Source organism: Mizuhopecten yessoensis, unplaced genomic scaffold, assembly GCF_002113885.1.
Source record: "Mizuhopecten yessoensis strain PY_sf001 unplaced genomic scaffold, ASM211388v2 scaffold10919, whole genome shotgun sequence".
Classification (NCBI taxonomy): Eukaryota; Metazoa; Mollusca; class Bivalvia; order Pectinida; family Pectinidae; genus Mizuhopecten; species Mizuhopecten yessoensis.
The window spans coordinates 259990-279871 of NW_018408787.1; the positions used below are offsets into that span (position 1 = coordinate 259990).

Below are 19882 nucleotides of genomic sequence, written 5' to 3' on the forward strand. Positions count from 1 at the left end.
TAAAAGGAAAAAGAAATCGGGTATATAAGGCTACTAACCTTTTACATCACTGCATGTAACCGTCACGCGTGTAACATTAAATACAGACTCATTTATCTAATATGTACATGCACTAAGTGGTCATACACGTAGAGTCGTGATTAACAAAAAGGGCTTTTCCTTAAAATAAAAAAATAACGTTGTGACTCCAATAGGGAAATTAATATATAATTGCATTAGTGCACATAACTTAAGCTGGCCTAGCTTCCACTTACGACTTTATTCTTTAAGACGATGTAAATACTATTTCATGTAATTAATGATGAGGGTCTATAATTGCATTAGTGCACATAACTTAAGCTGGCCTAGTTTCCACTTACGACTTTATTCTTTAAGACGATGAAAATACTATTTCATGTAATTAATGATGAGGGTCTACACGCATACATTGTATTGATGGCCAATGTTTTGGTAAACAGTGTGTTGACAGCCAATGTTTTGGTATATCTGGTATTGCTACATATACTCCTGTGTTTTGATATACATGGTATTAATAGCTAGTGTTTTTGTATACACTGTATTGTATTGATAGCTAGCGGTTTGGTATACATGGTATTGGTAGCCAGTGTTTTGTATACACTGTATTGTATTGGTAGCTAGCGTTTTGGTATACATGGGATTGGTAGCTAGTGTTTTGTATACACTGTATTGTATTGTTAGCTAGTGTTTTTGTATACACTGTATTGTCTTGGTAGCTAGTGTTTTTGTATACACTGTATTGTAGTGTTAGCTAGTGTTTTTGTATACACTGTATTGTATTGATAGATAGCGTTTTTGTATACACTGTATTGTATTGTTAGCTAGTGTTTTTGTATACAATGTATTGTATTGATAGCTAGCGTTTTGGTATACATGGTATTGGTAGCTAGTGTTTTGTATACACTGTATTGTATTGATTGCTAGCGTTTTGGTATACATGGTATTGATATCCAGTGTTTTTGGTAAACATTGTATTGATAGCATACATTTTTCATACATGCTATTGTTTGGTATATTAATTAGTTATAGTTATTGATCTGTCGCATTTTAACATGATTCACAGGTAAACGATCCAGATGCCCAAAGAAGTGTCGAAAAGGTGGTAGGGGCCCAAGAGGTCCAAGGGGTCCGAAAGGTCCACCCGGAGGGCCGACAGGACCACCAGGCCCACCTGGTAGCCCAGGTCAACCAGGAACAATAGGATTACCTGGCACACATGGACCGCCAGGGAACCTTGGACTTCCGGGTAAGTGCGCATATTGTTAATGCTGCTTAAACATTTTAGGTATGTAACGGTACTGACAAATCTAAATGTTCCTATTTATGCACTAGTTATTGTATGTTAGAGTAAATAATAAAATGTTTCATTATATTGGCATTACAGTTAAAACAGGATCGTTGGTTGCAATATAAAAGACAGCAGTTTATCACAAAAGGATTACCAGCCTTTGTGTCCTTGTTAGTTACTAAATATACGATGCATTTATATTACATTTCTACGTCCTTCTCCCCAATTATTCTCAAATTATACACTTCTTCAGTGTCATATTTTAGCATATGTATGGATATGTATTCATATCAAACTAGATATATAGATTTATATTAAACGATACACTAAGTTAATTAGGGAGAATTTTGAAATATGAATAAATTAGATAAATTACAAATTTACATTAATAAATTCGACAATTGGATATTTTGTATGCAGAAGTTATGAATAATGAAACCAATACTACTGATATAAGGCATTATTGATTATTGTTCTCACATACAACCGTATAGTCATGGACGATCGATATGAACACGTAAAGCATATGACTCTACCCAACTACATTTATTTATATATATCGAAACCGTCTGAAAAGTGTAGAGAACCTTTTGATCAATGTTGTATTAAGGGGTCACTGACTTTATTCAAATAAAGTTAAATATGTGTCTCAAGTGTAGGGAAATGCACTTTGCTTTATCATTTATATACACGTACTAAACAGCCCCATACACGTACTAAACAGTCCCATACACGTACTAAACAGCCCCCACACACGTACTAAACAGCCCCCATACACGTCCTAAACAGCCCCCATACACGTACTAAACAGCCCCATACACGAACTAAACAGTCCCATACACGTACTAAACAGCCCCCATACACGAACTAAACAGCCCCCATACACGTACTAAACAGCCCCATACACGAACTAAACAGTCCCATACACGTACTAAACAGCCCCCACACACGTACTAAACAGCCCCCATACACGTACTAACCAGTCCCATACACGTACTAAACAGCCCCCATACACGCACTAAACAGCCCCCATACACGTACTAAACAGCCCCAATACACGTACTAAACAGCCCCATACACGTACTAAACAGCCCCATACACGAACTAAACAGTCCCATACACGTACTAAACAGCCCCCATACCCGTACTAAACAGTCCCATACACGTACTAAACAGCCCCCATACCCGTACTAAACAGCCCCATACACGTACTAAACAGGCCCATACACGTACTAAACAGCCCCCATACACGTACTAACCAGTCCCATACACGTACTAAACAGCCCCCATACACGTCCTAAACAGCCCCCATACACGTACTAAACAGCCCCCATACACGTACTAAACAGCCCCATACACGTACTAATCAGCCCCCTGTCTGCTTAATAAACCCACTTGGAATACATAGAAACGCATTGCTTATTTTATATTTTGTCTGACGTTGTTTGTGAAAAAGTATATTAGTTCGTAAAAATCATTAGCCAATATAAATTTACCGTTAAAATACATTTCATTATTTATGTAGCAATATTTGATTCTCATTATTTAGGATTATACTGTAAGCAAACGATTTTTCCCTTACTCCAATTCAATAGATTTGGACTGTTAAGATTTATGTTAATATAAATATAATATCTACCAGTAAATATTTGATATCAATTAACTTTATACGGATAAACAAATGTCAATATAATATATATCAAACCACTGTCTTTCATTGCAATATATATCAAAACGTTGTATGTTAATACAATGTATACCAAAACATTGTCTACGAATACAATATATACAAATACACTGGCTACCAATACAATATATACCAAAACACTGGGTACCAATACAATATATACCAAAACACTGGCTACCAATAACATTTATATGCCAAAACACTGGCTACCAATACAATGGATATATCATGACATTGGCTATCAAAACAATATATACCAAAACACTGGCTAACAATACAATATATATATCATGACAATGGCTATCAATACAATATATACCAAAACACTGGCTACCAATACAATGGATATATCATGACAATGGCTATCAATACAATATCTACCAAAACACTGGCTAACAATACAATATATACCAAAACACTGGCTACCAATACATTATATACCAAAACACTGGCTACCTATACAATATATACCAAAACACTGGCTACCAATAACATTTATATGCCAAAACACTGGCTACCAATACAATGGATATATCATGACATTGGCTATCAATACAATATACCAAAACGCTGGCTATATAATGTATATATCATGACACTGACGATCAATACACTATATACAGTATACGAGTCGACCGAATACCAATACACTGGCTATCCATAAACTGAATGCTTATACACTGGAAATTAATACACTGAGAATGATACAATGATAATCAATACACCTGTTAAATACACTGGACATACATTCACTGAAAATCATTACATTTGGAATAAAAACACTAAATACTAATGCGCAAACCTTGTGTTCTGTAGGTGTGAAGGGTGACAAGGGGGAACCAGGAAAGTCGGTAAGTCTGCTATCAACATTGTCTCAGATTATCACTAAGATGTTTGTTGACAAGTCGTTATTTACCACAGAAAAGAGTAATATTCAGATTTAACGATTACGAATCACACACTGATGTATAATCACCAAAACCATAGTAACACAGAGAATGGAACAACGTATTTGAACAATTTATATGTAAATGCAGATTGAAAATATAATTTTATGAATGACACACTCATTAAACAGCTTTTTGGAACATACATAAACAAAAGGTATTAAAAACTATTATATACTTCAACTAGTATTCCATGTTCACCTCGTCAGAATTACCTCCAGCACCAAGATTACGACCGACCTCGTAGACTGATAGTCTACCAGCAGTGTCTATTTAGTCACCTGTATGCGTAAGATAATCATTAGAAATATGAAGAAAATATCAACTTTATTTATTTTACAACAATTATGAAACAAGTTATTTCAACTTATATTAATCACTCTTGGTGGCCCGGGTGTTAGCGCGTGGGAGGTCTTAGTGTGGGAGGAAACCGGAATACCCGGAGAAAACCCACTTTGTCGGGCAGGTGACCCCAACCTTTTCACGTCCGATCGGGGAATCGAACCCCGGCCGCCTTAGTGAAAGGCAAGTGCGCTATCCATTGCACCACTCGACCACCCTTCAAATATGAAGAACGGAAGCACCTATCAGTCAGGAAGTTAAACATAGAAAACAACCTATTTGTCAATACACTTACATTGTAGATGAAGTTATTAAGACACACACTCAGATATTATTAAACTCAATCAGAAACATCTACATATTATCAGAAATTCAAACTGATATTTCCATAACACAATAGCATTGTCAATGTTCTTTTGACTTTCTAAGGTGACGACTTTTGCTGCCCATTTTATTCCCGAGAGACCTCATCGAATACCCAAAAGTGTAGACTCAGGTAGGTGGACACTATTCAGCAGTTAGTAGGGGGTTTATGTGTTGGACACCTATACTGTAGCGTGCGTTACCTCATGGGTACCTATCTCCTGCTTGCACTTTTGTTAAAAGCATAAGCTGTTAAATGGAAAACGTTGATATACACTTTTTAAACGAAGAAAAAGATAAAAATGAAACCTTAACGTAAACACATAAAAAAGAACGGAACTCAAGGTTGACCGGGAAGGATAAGAATATGGATAAAAGTGACGCCGAAACAAAAGGAAAGCAATTATTAACACTCACAAAACAATGAAAAAAAACCCCAAAAAAACTAAACAACTGCAGGAAGTAACCGGCCCAGTTATTTTCTATGAAGCTTACGATACCAAGAAGAAGCAAAAACCCTCCTGGGTAGTAAATACCTTATATGTCAGTACGTGCTCCCGATTACATAAGATTCTATATTTATATTGTGTATTGATAGTTAAATGGCCAAAAACTCATACCATGCTTGCAAGAAAATATGTAAAGTATTGCAAGCTTCATGGCAGTTTTAGGTGAATTTTAAATCAGATATTTTGATAATTTACAAAACTAAAAGCACAATTTGTTTGTGATGGGATTCCAAATAAATACCCAGAGTTGGTAAGCACAACTATCTCGTGTATTTCTGTACACAAACGAATTGAATTAGATATTTTGTTTACCAGTAAGTTGATTTATCTTGATTTGACTGGGTATATATGTATATAAATGTATGCATTGAAAACGTGATATTGTGCAGCCATGTCGACGTAATGATATGCAGTCATTTGTGTTACGGTGGAGTGCAAAGTCATGCTATATCTGATAACCTGTCTGCTCTCAGTGTTTGTAAACAGCTTCCAGCTGGCGTGAAGGTCATTTTACCTTGACAGGTTATTCAATTTACAAAGTATATATAGTGTTCAGAAGCTTCGTAAGCTATTTAACACACAAGGGTATTTTTGAATTTGTTAGGTTGAATTATTTTATTGCAGGAAGGTTTTAAATGGTATCTTCAGAAAATAGACATGTCAAATACTGATTCTTATCCCAATGCAATAGGCTTTTACGTATTGACAGTAACCTCCCTTTATTTCATTTGAGATGTTACTGTAGTACAGTTTGGCAAACACACGTCCGTTACCAGGTATCGCAGTCCGTCAGAGCGATGTAAAACAATATACACTCCAGGGTCCGAATCCAGGTCTAGCCCTGCAAAATGAGACACATTTTCACGAAACTTTTGAGAGGAAAGATAGAAAGTTGAATTCGAGTCACATCTGAGTATTGCTTTTTACACAATACAAATTACCTCTTGCAACTTACAATGAAAGAATATCAGAATGTTTCAGATCGATTTGAAAATGGTGTTGTATAACCGATGCTTAGGAAATGCATTGGCCTATACATTATAATACATCCATACTGGAAATATCTTTATCAATCTGAGATATCAAGATTATTCAGTGGACGCTTTAGTATGAATATGTTAACGTTTGACTTTACTACATATGTTTCGTTTTGTTCTGTTTGACCTTACTACACGTGTTTCGTTTTGTTCTGTTTGATATTACTGCACGTGTTTCGTCTTGTTATTGTTTGACCTTACTTCACATGTTTCGTTTTGTTACTGTTTGACCTTACTACACGTGTTTCGTTTTGTTCTGTTTGACTTTACTGCATGTGTTTCGTTTTGTTACTGTTTGACCTGTTACTGTCTGACTTTACTACACGTGTTTCGTTTTGTTCTGTTTGACTTTACTGCACGTGTTTCGTTTTGTTACTGTTTGGCCTTACTACACGTGTTTCGTTTTGTTACTGTTTGGCCTTACTACACGTGTTTCGTTTTGTTCTGTTTGACTTTACTGCACGTGTTTCGTTTCGTTTTTTTACTGTTTGACCATGCTACACGTGTTTCGTTTTTTTACTGTTTGACCATGCTACGCGTGTTTCGTTTTGTTACTTTTTGACCTTACTACACGTGTTTCATTTTGTTACTCTCTGACCTTACTACACGTGTTTCATTTTGTAACTGTCTGACTTTACTACACGTGTTTCGTTTTTTTACTGTTTGACCTTACTACACGTGTTTCGTTTTTTTACTGTTTGACCACGCTACACGTGTTTCGTTTTTTTACTGTTTGACCATGCTACACGTGTTTCGATTTGTTACTGTTTGACCTTACTACGCGTGTTTCGTTTTGTTACTTTTTGACCTTTCTACACGTGTTTCATTTTGTTACTGTCTGATTTACTACACGTGTTTCGTTTTGTTCTGTTTGACTTTACTGCATGTGTTTCGTTTTGTTACTGTTTGACCTTACTACTCGTGTTTCATTTTGTTACTGTCTGACTTTACTACACGTGTTTCGTTTTTTTACTGTTTGACCATGCTACGCGTGTTTCGTTTTGTTCCTTTTTGACCTTACTACCCGTGTTTCATTTTGTTACTGTCTGATTTACTACACGTGTTTCGTTTTGTTCTGTTTGACTTTACTGCACGTGTTTCGTTTCGTTTTTTTACTGTTTGACCATGCTACACGTGTTTCGATTTGTTACTGTTTGACCTTACTACGCGTGTTTCGTTTTGTTACTTTTTGACCTTTCTACACGTGTTTCATTTTGTTACTGTTTGACCTTACTACACGTGTTTCATTTTGTTACTCTCTGACCTTACTACACGTGTTTCATTTTGTAACTGTCTGACTTTACTACACGTGTTTCGTTTTGTTCTGTTTGACCTTACTACACGTGTTTCATTTTGTAACTGTCTGACTTTACTACACGTGTTTCGTTTTGTTCTGTTTGACCTTGCTACACGTGTTTCGTTTTTTTACTGTTTGACCTTACTACACGTGTTTCGTTTTGTTACTGTTTGGCCTTCCTACACGTGTTTCGTTTTGTTCTGTTTGACCTTACTAAACGTGTTTCGTTTTTTTACTGTTTGACCATGCTACCCGTGTTTCGTTTTGTTACTGTTTGACCTTACTACGCGTGTTTCGTTTTGTTACTGTTTGACCTTACTATGCGTGTTTCGTTTTGTTACTTTTTGACCTTACTACACGTGTTTCATTTTGTTACTGGCTGATTTACTACACGTGTTTCGTTTTTTTACTGTTTGACCATGCTACCCGTGTTTCGTTTTGTTACTGTTTGACCTTACTATGCGTGTTTCGTTTTGTTACTTTTTGCCCTTACTACACGTGTTTCATTTTGTTACTGTCTGATTTACTACACGTGTTTCGTTTTTTTACTGTTTGACCATGCTACACGTGTTTCGTTTTGTTACTGTTTGACCTTACTATGCGTGTTTCGTTTTGTTACTTTTTGACCTTACTACACGTGTTTCGTTTTGTTACTGTTTGACCTTACTACAAGTGTTTCATTTTGTTACTGTCTGATTTACTACACGTGTTTCGTTTTTTTACTGTTTGACCATGCTACACGTGTTTCGTTTTGTTACTGTTTGACCTTACTACACATGTTTCATTTTGTTACTGTCTGATCTAACTACATGTGTTTCGTTTTGTTCTGTTTGACTTTACTGCACGTGTTTCGTTTTGTTACTGTTTGACTTTACTACACATGTTTCGTTTTGTTACTATTTGAACTTACTACACATGTTTCATTTTGTTACTGTCTGACCTAACTTCACGTGTTTCGCTTTGTTCTGTTTGATATTACTGCACGTGTTTCGTTTTGTTACTGTTTGACCTTACTACACATGTTTGGTTTTGTTACTGTTTGAACTTACTACACATGTTTCATTTTGTTACTGTCTGATCTAACTACACGTGTTTCGTTTTGTTCTGTTTGACTTTACTGCACGTGTTTCGTTTTGTTACTGTTTGACCTTACTACACGTGTTTCGTTTTGTTACTGTTTGAACTTACTACACATGTTTCATTTTGTTACTGTCTGACCTAACTTCACGTGTTTCGCTTTGTTCTGTTTGATATTACTGTACGTGTTTCGTTTTGTAACTGTTTGACCTTAATACACGTGTTTCGTTTTGTTACTGTTTGAACTTATTACACATGTTTCATTTTGTTATTGTCTGACATTACTACATGTTTTTTGTTTTGTTATTGTTTGACCTAACTACACGTGCTTCGTTTTGCTCTCTTTGACTTTACCACACGTGTTTCGTTTTGTTTCTGTTTGACCTTACTACACGTGGTTCGTTTTCAGCTCGGGCGACGTGTGAAGAGAGATGGGGTGGGCGATATTGTTACGGCTCAGACACATTTTTCAGTAAGAGTAAGTATATATAACAAGTGATTGCGGTAATAATACAATTCTTCAAACAATGCTTATTCTTTTTCCGGTTTGAGCGTTTAAAAAATTATTAATGTTTCAGGCCACATATATCTTCCACTTTTCAACTTTCACCAAGGAGGCAATGCAAACATTACCTTTTTCAACTAAAATTGCATTTTTGAAATGGTTTGCTTGTTATTATTGACAATATATTTATTTCATTATACTTATGAATAGAAAGCATAATTGAAGATTACAAACTTAATGCAGTAACAACCCACCATAGCTAATAAACCATTAGTACACAGGAAACCTTGGTCAGATGAAGGTGCAGTATACAAGTTTATATCATGTTTTTACTAATTGTCAGAAACTAACCAGATCATGGAGTTTCTGTCGGATCAGTCCCTCGGCAAGTGGACAGAGTCACCATTAGATCGACTTCACGACGGCAAATTCAAAGTCAAATACGACGGCATCTACCTCGTCTATCTAAACGTATGTTAATTATGTCATTTTTTTAACGTATTACAAAGGTACGTGTATTTTCTATTAGACTAGATATATGTATTATATAAAGATGCCACATTAAATGCAAGTACAAATAAAGTATTTTTTTCTTGATTAAATATAACCCATAATATTCGATTACCTGTGTGATCCAGACATTTGATTTTTACCATTGCAGACACTTCTTTGAAAGTTGAACCTGTATTATTAAACATAATCTGTCTATTCAGAACGGGGAAATTAAACCCATTGGTATTATCTTCATGGTACATTCTGAATAGTCATGTAGAACCTTCATCGATTGTCGCAGACTATCAGGATCTTTAAATGAAAAACGAAAATACACAGTAATTTGTTTAAAAACACAAATGAAAAACAATAATCATTAATATAAAAAGTAACCCACCAGAACGTGTTTTCTTCAATAACTATGGTCTCATACATTCAACAAATATGCAGTCACAAAATTAAATGCAACATGATTGAGATAGCACGGTATAAATAATGAATGGAAGCAAAGAATAGATGTCAGGTATATAAATTAGCAGAAAACCAACAGAAGATTATTCCAAGAATATATTGATTTAGTTCATTTGATTACTGAAAAAAACATTATCAACAAGATATATTTTGCACATATCAAAAGATGATAAAGTGTATTTGTAAAACAATATAAGATCTATTTAACATACGCGATTGAAATATCCTTTCTGAAATAATGATCTTGACTTTATCAACGTTTTACAGGCCCAGCTGTATGTTTATGATGTTCACTACGCTGTGGCGTTGTACATCGGCAAAATCGACTCCGACCCTGACCTCATGTGTACGGTTGCTACGGAAAAAATTTCATCCCACACAATGAATACGAAATATGATAACGCCAGGACAAAATCATGTGCGACAGTAGGTACATTCTACATGGAAGCTGGTCAACATATCTCGGTCGTCATGCAGGAACCGAACAGGGCCATACGTATCAAGGACGGCACAAATTTTGGCGCCATTTTACTGAATTCTGGCTGAACGGAATATCTTCGTCCTTCAGTGTTGATTTATTTATCTTATCATAAAATATATTTCAGTACAAATGTAAAAGTGTCATTACCTAGTGGACTATAGATTCACAGGCGTTATGACACGGCTAGTCCAATAGTGACATGTTGACAATTAAATAAACAACCGTTGCTTCACTAGGTGGAACGCGTTGTGCTAGCGGAACACATCCGATGTGTAAAAATAAGAATCTCAATTAAAAATTCAAAGTTTATTCCTTACAGTCCTTCACGTGTTGCATTGAATGTGAATGAATAAAAGACAGTTTTGTGTTGTTCAACACGAATGTCACGAGGAATTAACGTTACGAAGTCATTACAATGTGGCCTGCAGTCATTCAACATTAATTGTCTAATGTATTGTGATAAATCTGTTAAATCATTACGAGGAATTAACGTTAAGAAGTCATTACAATGTGGCCTGCAGTCATTCAACATTAATTGTCTAATGTGTTGTGATAAATCTGTTTAAGCAATACGTATTGTATATGTTTTACATGTAGTGTAATGTTTCCTAGATTTAAACTATTGTGTGTGGTTTAAATGTGAAAAATGAAGTTTTTATTCTTTTATTGTTAAAGATTACACCTTATGTTATTTTTCCACACATCAAACTAAGCTGAATTTACCGTATAATTTTAATAAAGTCTCGTGTTTTATTGTTGATTCATAACAAAATGGCCTGGTACATAATTTGTTGTGGCATTGGCGATGGGTTTTGTGTCCTCAGTTTTTATATTCATATGCTTTAGAAAAAATGTGTTGTCTTGCGGTGATGGCCAGTTACATTCTAACTCTTAGTATGAATGCGTTGCCGATGTGAACAGTATTGATACATTCATCCCAGTCGATGACATGTAGTTGATATTCATTACGAAACATGAACTATCCTGTAGGTAATATTTATGTTATTATACGTGTATGTGCCTAATGTGGATTAACAGAGGTACACGTGAAAACTCTACTCGATAAATTACAGAGTAAATAGACGTCATGCATGCTATATTTATATAGAGATATACTGACTATCCAATGCGATACTCCTTAAGCTGATAAGTCAGGAAGCTGAACCACTTTCTTTATGTGTGCGATTTCACTCAATCAAATACAGATAGGTACACAATCAGTGTTAATTGAGCTTTCTCTATCAGGTCACGTGTAAGAAATTCTATTTTATTTAGTTTAAACGTTAAGAATCACCTAGAGGATATTTTACGGTAAGAGACTACTAAAGCTGAAATACATGTTGAAAACGCCCAGAGACGAGCTACCAAGATCCTACCTGGATTTAGTAATATGACGTATACAGAGTGTGTGCAGAGATTTAATCTTCCAACCTTAAAGCACCGTCGGATGCGAGGAGACCTAATAAACGTCTTTAAGACTGTGATTTGTTTATGACCCTATCTAGTGACTGAAAGCATGTTTCAGTGGGATATTAGTAGTACAACAAGAGGGCATTTTTACAAACTTTTTAAAAACCACTGTCACCTTGATATAAGATAAAAAATCTTTACTTTCCGTGTTGTTAATATATGGAACAGTCATGCAGTTTGACATTGGTTTAGATGAGTACTTTAAACGTGAAAATATAATTTTTAATTTTAAAAACTGTTTAATTGACACTTAATGTAAATTTTGTTGTATGTACTGGTATGGATATAGTGGCTTGTAGCCTGTGTCCATAATGTATCATATTAAATCATATTAAAACAGGCACATCATTGTTAAACCTCTCGTGTTAACATTTACAACATCACGTTAACATCCCATTTTGCGAAAATGTCTTTATGTTTCCCTTTATCGTAATTACAAATCTCTTTCGCAAACAGCCCCTCTTCCCGGAATTTTTTCCTTTCGCTATAACTTCCTTCTCGTACAGTAGACAGGGTATTGCACAGTCTATAATACATCGTCATTGTACATACATTATACGATGCAAATTTATACATATTAGGCGTAGCGGAACGTTAACAGTTTGCTAAATTTGACCTCATTTTAAGACAATTTGTATAATGAAATGCTAACTTCATATTTCTGTATTCAATTACACGAACAGTAGTGTACCATTTGTACTTTACCCCCTAAACTAATATTTATGTTTTTAAAGTCGGGCGTAGAACAAATCTATATCAAGCAAAGGACCTTGGACTATAAATAGACTACTGCATTGCGGTAGTGATACTGAATTGGGGTTCAATCTTGAAGCAGGTCAAGCGTCTACACCTAAATATAATAACTTGTCATATGATTTGTTGTTACATTTAAACTCTAATGTAAGACTATCAAGCCTTGTAACAAGTGTTACTCAGGTGCACGTACATTTCTAAACAATAAAAAAAATGTAAATATTTGCAAATTCATGTCAAAATCATGATACTCTCGGATATGCTGCTTGACCTGAATACTTTTTGGCCTGTAACTCTTCCTAAGTATATATCTGTGCAAAACGAAAACTAGTATAACAATTCTTTTTATTTTTTAACGGTTGTTATCTTCACTTGAGAACAGATACACAAAAGATAAAGATAATTTGTAGAATGTGATTGCTATATTGTGACCGGTATGACACACTCCAATACCAAACGGAAGAAAAAAAGTAATGTTTAGGAAAATACAACGAGAGTAGGAAAATACCAACACTCAGGGTCAAAACCCAGAACCAGGAAATATTTGTGTCATATGTAACATTACGAAATTCCAGGAAAGACGTGTGTCACATTTTGACCCCGTTATGATATCACTCGCCAAATGCAGAATGGGGTTGTATCATCTGTTGGCCCAATAAGGTGATAAAAGCATGTTTGTTTCAGTTGTAATGACAAAGAAAACAATCACTTGTTACCATAAGGTATCATTTAGCTTATAAAAACCCAATATAAATGAATTGCCTGATAAGATATTGGCCTCAGCGATCTAAGTAATATTGAACGTACACTTCATATCACATGTATCATAATTGACAAATCCTATAGCTGGAAACAGGTCACTGATGACAACTGTAAACATAATCAGAAACTGAATAGCCAAGGATAGAAAACCATGTTTAGTTAAATTTCAGTTTTAAACAATATTACTTCATTATCAAGGTTATTTTTATTACGATGAACATATGAACAAAACTCAGAGTACATACAAGTTACCTCCAATTACCTCCCCTATCCTGAATGTACATACTTTCCTGGGAAAGATGTGATTATATCTTCGCGATACAAGAAGGTTTAAAAACAAAACGACTTTATAACAGCTTCACAAAAATCACTGAATAATTATTTTTGTAACACGACGAAGGTATATACACCCTCATATCAATCAAGTTGTACTATTTTATTTGTATAGAAATACACTTAAATGAGGAACTATAGTAATGCAGCGTGCATACATGTCTGTACTGTTGTAACAGTCTGTGCTAATTTTCAAGTCAATACACCTGATAGGCGTTGTTTGTTATGATTTATTTCGTATGCATATGAAACGAACTACTTATCTTTGCGATTTTTAGATTTAGTTTGCATTCGTTTTTAATATTCACGTTATATCTGTATTTTAGGTCTCGATTAACGACACACAATTGGTTGATGAATCATAGACTGATGTTGAGGAATATATATTCCTACAAAGTCCCGCCTGTATTGAGGTCAAGCAAGTTTTTCCCCGAATCGCTCAGAATATATTGGCCCAATATAAGGGTCGGTTGTTACAGACGCGAGTAAGTTGCTGACAAGAAGGACGTCGGTACCACACGATAGTCTGTATATAGGTCATTGTGTCACTAGCCGTATGCTATATTATAATAACAAAATGAAAGTAGTTTTGGATGGAAAGAAATATAGACTAAGCAAGGAGACAGATCGACTTTGCAGTTGTTGGCCCGAAAGCTTTGTCAGACATACCTTCTGCGTCTTTGTTTGTGTATATATACTTTGGTCAGCGTATGAGATTGTCAACTTGAAAAAGGAGATACACCTACTAAAAGATGGTCATGGTTCAAAATCGGCTGAATACAAGGTAAACAAACCCACGACGGATATGGTCTCTCGTCCCGATACATCGCATACGTATGCAAACTGTAAACGTTTTATTGTGCATTTTCTGTTTACTATCATGCATATGGACATTGATTTTAATTAGATGATTTTATCTAAAAGTTATTCTGATGATTAATTTTCGATTTCTATTAACATCACAATAAATGTTTAATTTTTAAAGACATTTATTATTAAACATATTAATAAACACTGCACACGTGGATACATTTGCTTACAGATAAGTTCAGTATCTTATTAATTTTAATTTTCTATTCCTGCATGTCGGGACATTTAAAATATCGTTTAATATTATTCAAATTATCCGGATCATTTTCTATTTTGGTTTAATAATCCTTTCATTTTAATAATAATTGTATGCCTTTCGGTTCGTTGCCATTTGAAATTACATCAACGTTTTTTTTCTCAGTTCAAGTGTGAATGCAAATGTATTACTTACGTTTTTTTCAAAGCATTTAATTGAATTTATTACATACTTTATATAACATATATTGGTCACAGAGGAGTTCATTGAGTTCTAAAACCAGTCATCTATAAGTGGTGGAAGGGGAACACCACAACATCCCACAGGAACATTCACTTGACGACACAGGTTTCATATAACTTTAAAGGAATTTATTTCTTGGAAAATATCACTTTAGAAATTTACGGGTTTTCTATGCTTAGAAATCCCATATTCTGATAGATTATGTATTTTTTATTAGATTCTTGGAAATACCTTTGAACACGTGACAACTGATAACATACCCTTGACCTTGGATGACACGTACGACGGAACCCATAATGTGTTTGAAGAACCTGTATTTCATCGTGTTGAACGGGCAGTTCATACAAAGGGTAAAAGAAAACGAAAACAAAAATCTGGTACTTATTTTTACTAACACTTTCATTGGTAATGCTACCTAGCCCTTAAATTGTATCTAAATTGATGCTTACCTTTATAATAGAATTGGTAACATTATATATATGTATGTATTATTTGAAAATTCACACTTACAGCATTCTAACACGGAAATACATTATAATTTATAATGCATGGGTGTGGTTGCGAAACATTTGATAACTAAATGCTGTATTTTTTTCTGGTTGAGTTCGTATTCTATCCTTGTGTATTTAAATGAAAGAATGGTATCTTTTTACCACATTGTCATTATTACAAACATCGTGTTCTGTGGAACAGGATGGCAAAAGCTAACGTCATAACAAGATTTTTACACATTTATTAGTGTAGTATATTTATATGACTGGTGTTGTAGTTTGTTAACATTTTGACACGCTTGAAATGCACAAACACGTAAATGATTTAAGTGTGCTTCAAGTTATCATCCTTTTGTGTGTGTGTGTGTGATAAACTAATTTAACGGCATGTGTCGGTTTAACAAGTTACATGTATAACATAGATATACAGATCATCACATGCAGCTGATGACTAGCAATATATTCATGATATTGTAGCCAGCACAACTCTTATGGAGATATATTACTTTGTGAAATGCCTGATTGTATACTTTGTCCAAACACTTAATCTTCTAAATCCGATTCATGCTATACCTTGCAGGTCACTGGCATAGCTTTACGCTTTGTCAGATACATAATTACAGCAAACCCACTTATTACTAAACCACACTATGCCTGACTGATCAGCGATATGATAAAATATAATACATACTAAATAAAATATTTCAGCAATATCTATGATCTGTTTTATTGAAATTCGTTAAGCTATACTCACGATAATTTCTGATCGATACAAAATAACGGTGACCGTGATTACTATAACGAGTAATCATGACACGTTTCAGCTTTTCATTACACTAAATAAAGGCATACTCAAACCATTTTATTGAGCTTGTTATTCATTTTGATATAGTTGTTTCGCACAAAAAATGTCTTCTTTTAATAGAAAGCTGAAAATATTTTTATTTATCATTTATGTATACTAACGGTACAAAGTTATTAAGGTCCTGAATATTGCTTTCCAATTACCACTAAAGAAAAAAAGCGGAAATGTCCAAAGAAATGTAGAGGCCCTCGTGGTTTTCGGGGATTGAACGGCAAACCTGGAGTTAACGGCACGAAGGGTGTTCAAGGGAGTCCCGGGATAAGCGGACCGCCAGGGGAACGAGGACTCACGGGTCCCATGGCGCCACCGGGACAGCCTGGACTTCCTGGTAAGACTACACGCCATCCCTTCAGATGCTTAACATTTATTACATATACACACAAAATATAGCTTTTTCGCCTAATATATATTTTTGAAAGAGATTCACATCAAACATTAAAAATAAATTTAAATTTGATTCGTGATAAACAGTCACACAACTTTCTTCAGAAATATTTCAAACTGTAAATATAATGATTTTTTTAGCTTTGCTTAAAATCTCCATTTTTTTTTTTGTTGCATACGTTTTCAGAAATTGCTGTATTCAACAATTTCATTACTCAATGTAGACTACTTAATTGCAGAATAAACCTTATGTAACATCAACACTTTAATGGTATAGTGAATTATATCCGATTTTCAAAATTTCTGTTTCAGGAATACAAGGAGCGAAAGGAGAGTCGGTAGGTCATTACGTTTATCGAATTATCCGCATTCACCAGAAACTGCATATTTAAACTTGTAAATTAAAGCAAAAGGGAAATACAAGAACCTCAGCTAATCGAAAGTTTATGGTATTTGTTGGTTAGAATTATTGTCATATTAAATTTGTAACCTGAATAGCCAGTTACATAAAGGGTTCTAGTTCCTTCAACTTGTTCATATCTCAGTATCGTATCACAAGTCAGTGGTATGTCTGTATACTTTCCTCAAGAACAACAGTTAACCCACCAGTTTCTAAAACGTGTTTTACCTGACAGATCAGCGTCATGGCGGCACATTTCATCCCAGGTTTACCATCTAAACAAGACATGACCAGCGTTGACTCGCGAACAGGTAAGCTTCTTAGATTTTGAATGATTGAAATACTATCTACACAATTAACATTTCTGATTTTGAAAAACAACAATAAAATACAATTTTTAAGCATTTGACGGTAATTGATAGTGTAGTATTGTCTCGTGTTGGACATATGGTATAAAGTACATGTCTTCCAGGATTTCGCAACAGACATACCATGTAAGTATACCAAATGTTATACAGACTGCTGTTATACTGTTTGTTCATTTGTAGATTCAATGGAATGTGTGAAGATGTGGGGAGGGGACTATTGTGCATCAGATAACACTTTCCACAGCAAAGGTAGGCAACATTACCGTGCACTGTAAAAAGGAAGGGCACATGTGTTTTTCATCTTAGAAGGCCGTGTATGCGTTTAATCAATAATTAATCAGATGTTAATCAGAAGACGTCACATTCAACATCGACTAATATATATTTAACAAGTGATGGTAGAAAAATACTTACACCTGACACCTGTAAGTAAAGTCGTGAACAAATACTGAATGATATTTCAGGTAGCTGCTTATCATTTCATACCGCTGCTGAAATATTATATTTTAAACTTTAAACCTTTAAAAAAATCATATAAGTGTAATAAACGAATATATATTTTATCAAAACTTTTATGGGTAAAATTGTGTCATACCTTTTATCTCCAGTTGATAACCATGTTATGGAGTTCCTGACGATCCAATCCTTGATAAATGACGTGAAACATCCCATTGAGAGGCTGTTGAATGGGAGATTCAATGTCCTGTACACCGGCCTCTACCTGTTGTATATAAACGTAAGTGATTAATTAAAATGCCAATCATTCTTTGAATGCATACTGTAACCTTTCGTTAATTTTCCATGTATCATTGACGCCAGCAAGTAAATAATGAGATATTGCATATTATACCATGTATACAACTAATATTTTGTGAAAAGATAGCTAAACAATAATTCTTACAAAGAAAGCCCATAAAACATATTTTCTCTAAAACTAAGCTGTACTATTATTTGACGTTTTAGGCGGTAAAACCTAAAACAAAAATTAATACAGCATGTTTTCTATCATCTAGTCTCAGTCTCTGGTCCGGGATCTACACCACGAAATGGGTCTGTTTATTGGTGATATCAACTGGAAGAGAACAGATATGGAGCTGTCATGTATTGTGGCGACCGACCACTTTCACGAAAGCATGACCAACAGGCGGATCAAATACAAGGGAGCTAGGACAAAGTCGTGTGGAAACGTTGGCATGTTCTACATTCAAAAGGGTCAAACGATATCTGTTGTCATCACCAGCTCCGACAGGGCTATACTGCTTAATAAGCACACAAACTTTGGAGCCGTGTTACTATCACAGGGCTGAACGACATTCAACAAACATAAACACATAGTCATAGATGCACAATGCGAAAAAAACTTCAGACTGCCAGGTTAATTCCCTGAGGTCATTCTACCATTAACTGGTCTCAAACAGGAAGATATTCATTAACCCCATACCATTAATCGTTCAGTCATTTTTTGCTTAATAAAGTTTAAATGGTTTTCTCGAAGCATCGTAATATAACTTAATTTAAAGCAAAGAGTTCGAAATTGTTTCATATCTGCAGTGCGCAAAGATAACATGAAAGACTATTGTTTATGCCTTTGATTAAGGTTTCAATTTGAATAGCATTATTTTGATTTCTAAATAAACAATTTAACATTGTAATCATGTACTATTAGGATATAAGAGCATGAAGTGTATGCTTTTCAGATGATACGTTTTCGTATATGCACTCTGCTGAGGTTTATTGTAAAAACATCATCATCAAACACTAAAAGGCAATATGATGACTTTGCCTAAATTTGTGTGCGAAATTGTCCGATCCCACTTAGATATGGAAAGTGTCATATTTCCTGTTATTGTTAAACAATAATTTGTTTTTTATTACGTCGTTCTTTATAGTTTTGGATCTCATTCATTGGATGACTTTTGACGTCATTGTAAAAGAGTATATATGTATATTTCTGTAAATTTATTTTATTATGATTTTTATTTTATATGTTGTAATATACAATTAAGTTTTGCATTGTATTAATAAAATGATAACATTGTATTTTGATTTAATTTGTTTTGTTATTTTGATATGTTGTCGGATTCTTTATTTACAATTGCTTCCTCATCCAAACCAGTTACTGTTAATGCATGATGTCAGATAAATCTGAAATGCTCAAGTCGAACAACGCAAACTTTTCATTGAATGGGCAACATTGATTGTTTTTGAGAAACACCCAGAACTAGCTCGGTGC

General features: G+C 34.6%; 2 protein-coding genes across 3 annotated transcripts in view; one reads left to right on the forward strand and one right to left on the reverse strand.

Moving 5' to 3' along the window:
* Positions 1–15471, reverse strand: part of LOC110463608 (transcription factor RFX4-like) — a 62902-nt gene extending 47431 nt beyond the window's left edge. Inside the window, exon 1 of the mRNA XM_021518353.1 lies at positions 15402–15471. The gene's annotated coding sequence lies outside the window, so the exon portion shown is untranslated. The remainder of the gene's footprint in view (positions 1–15401) is intronic.
* Positions 10585–19651, forward strand: LOC110463609 (ectodysplasin-A-like). Of its 2 annotated transcripts, none has more exons than XM_021518355.1 (8): positions 10585–14616; positions 15359–15491; positions 16649–16825; positions 17194–17219; positions 17517–17592; positions 17830–17898; positions 18258–18385; positions 18663–19651. In XM_021518355.1, the coding sequence occupies exons 1-8, from the start codon at positions 14389–14391 to the stop codon at positions 18954–18956; spliced, it is 1131 nt and encodes a 376-aa protein (XP_021374030.1). In that variant the 5' UTR covers positions 10585–14388; the 3' UTR covers positions 18957–19651. The 2 variants fall into 2 exon arrangements, with proteins under 2 accessions (XP_021374030.1, XP_021374029.1); XM_021518354.1 differs by having other exon boundaries at positions 15359–15518; positions 18663–19650.
* The last annotated feature ends 231 nt before the right edge of the window (positions 19652–19882 follow it).

Bases quoted from the DNA above. Each gene is read 5' to 3' on its own strand.
- LOC110463609 (XM_021518354.1), top strand. From the start codon at position 14,389: ATGCTATATTATAATAACAAAATGAAAGTAGTTTTGGATGGAAAGAAA. The intron at 17,220-17,516 runs GTAGGTCATTAC...TTTACCTGACAG, and splicing joins AAGGAGCGAAAGGAGAGTCG to ATCAGCGTCATGGCGGCACA. The intron at 17,899-18,257 runs GTAGGCAACATT...TTTTATCTCCAG, and splicing joins TAACACTTTCCACAGCAAAG to TTGATAACCATGTTATGGAG.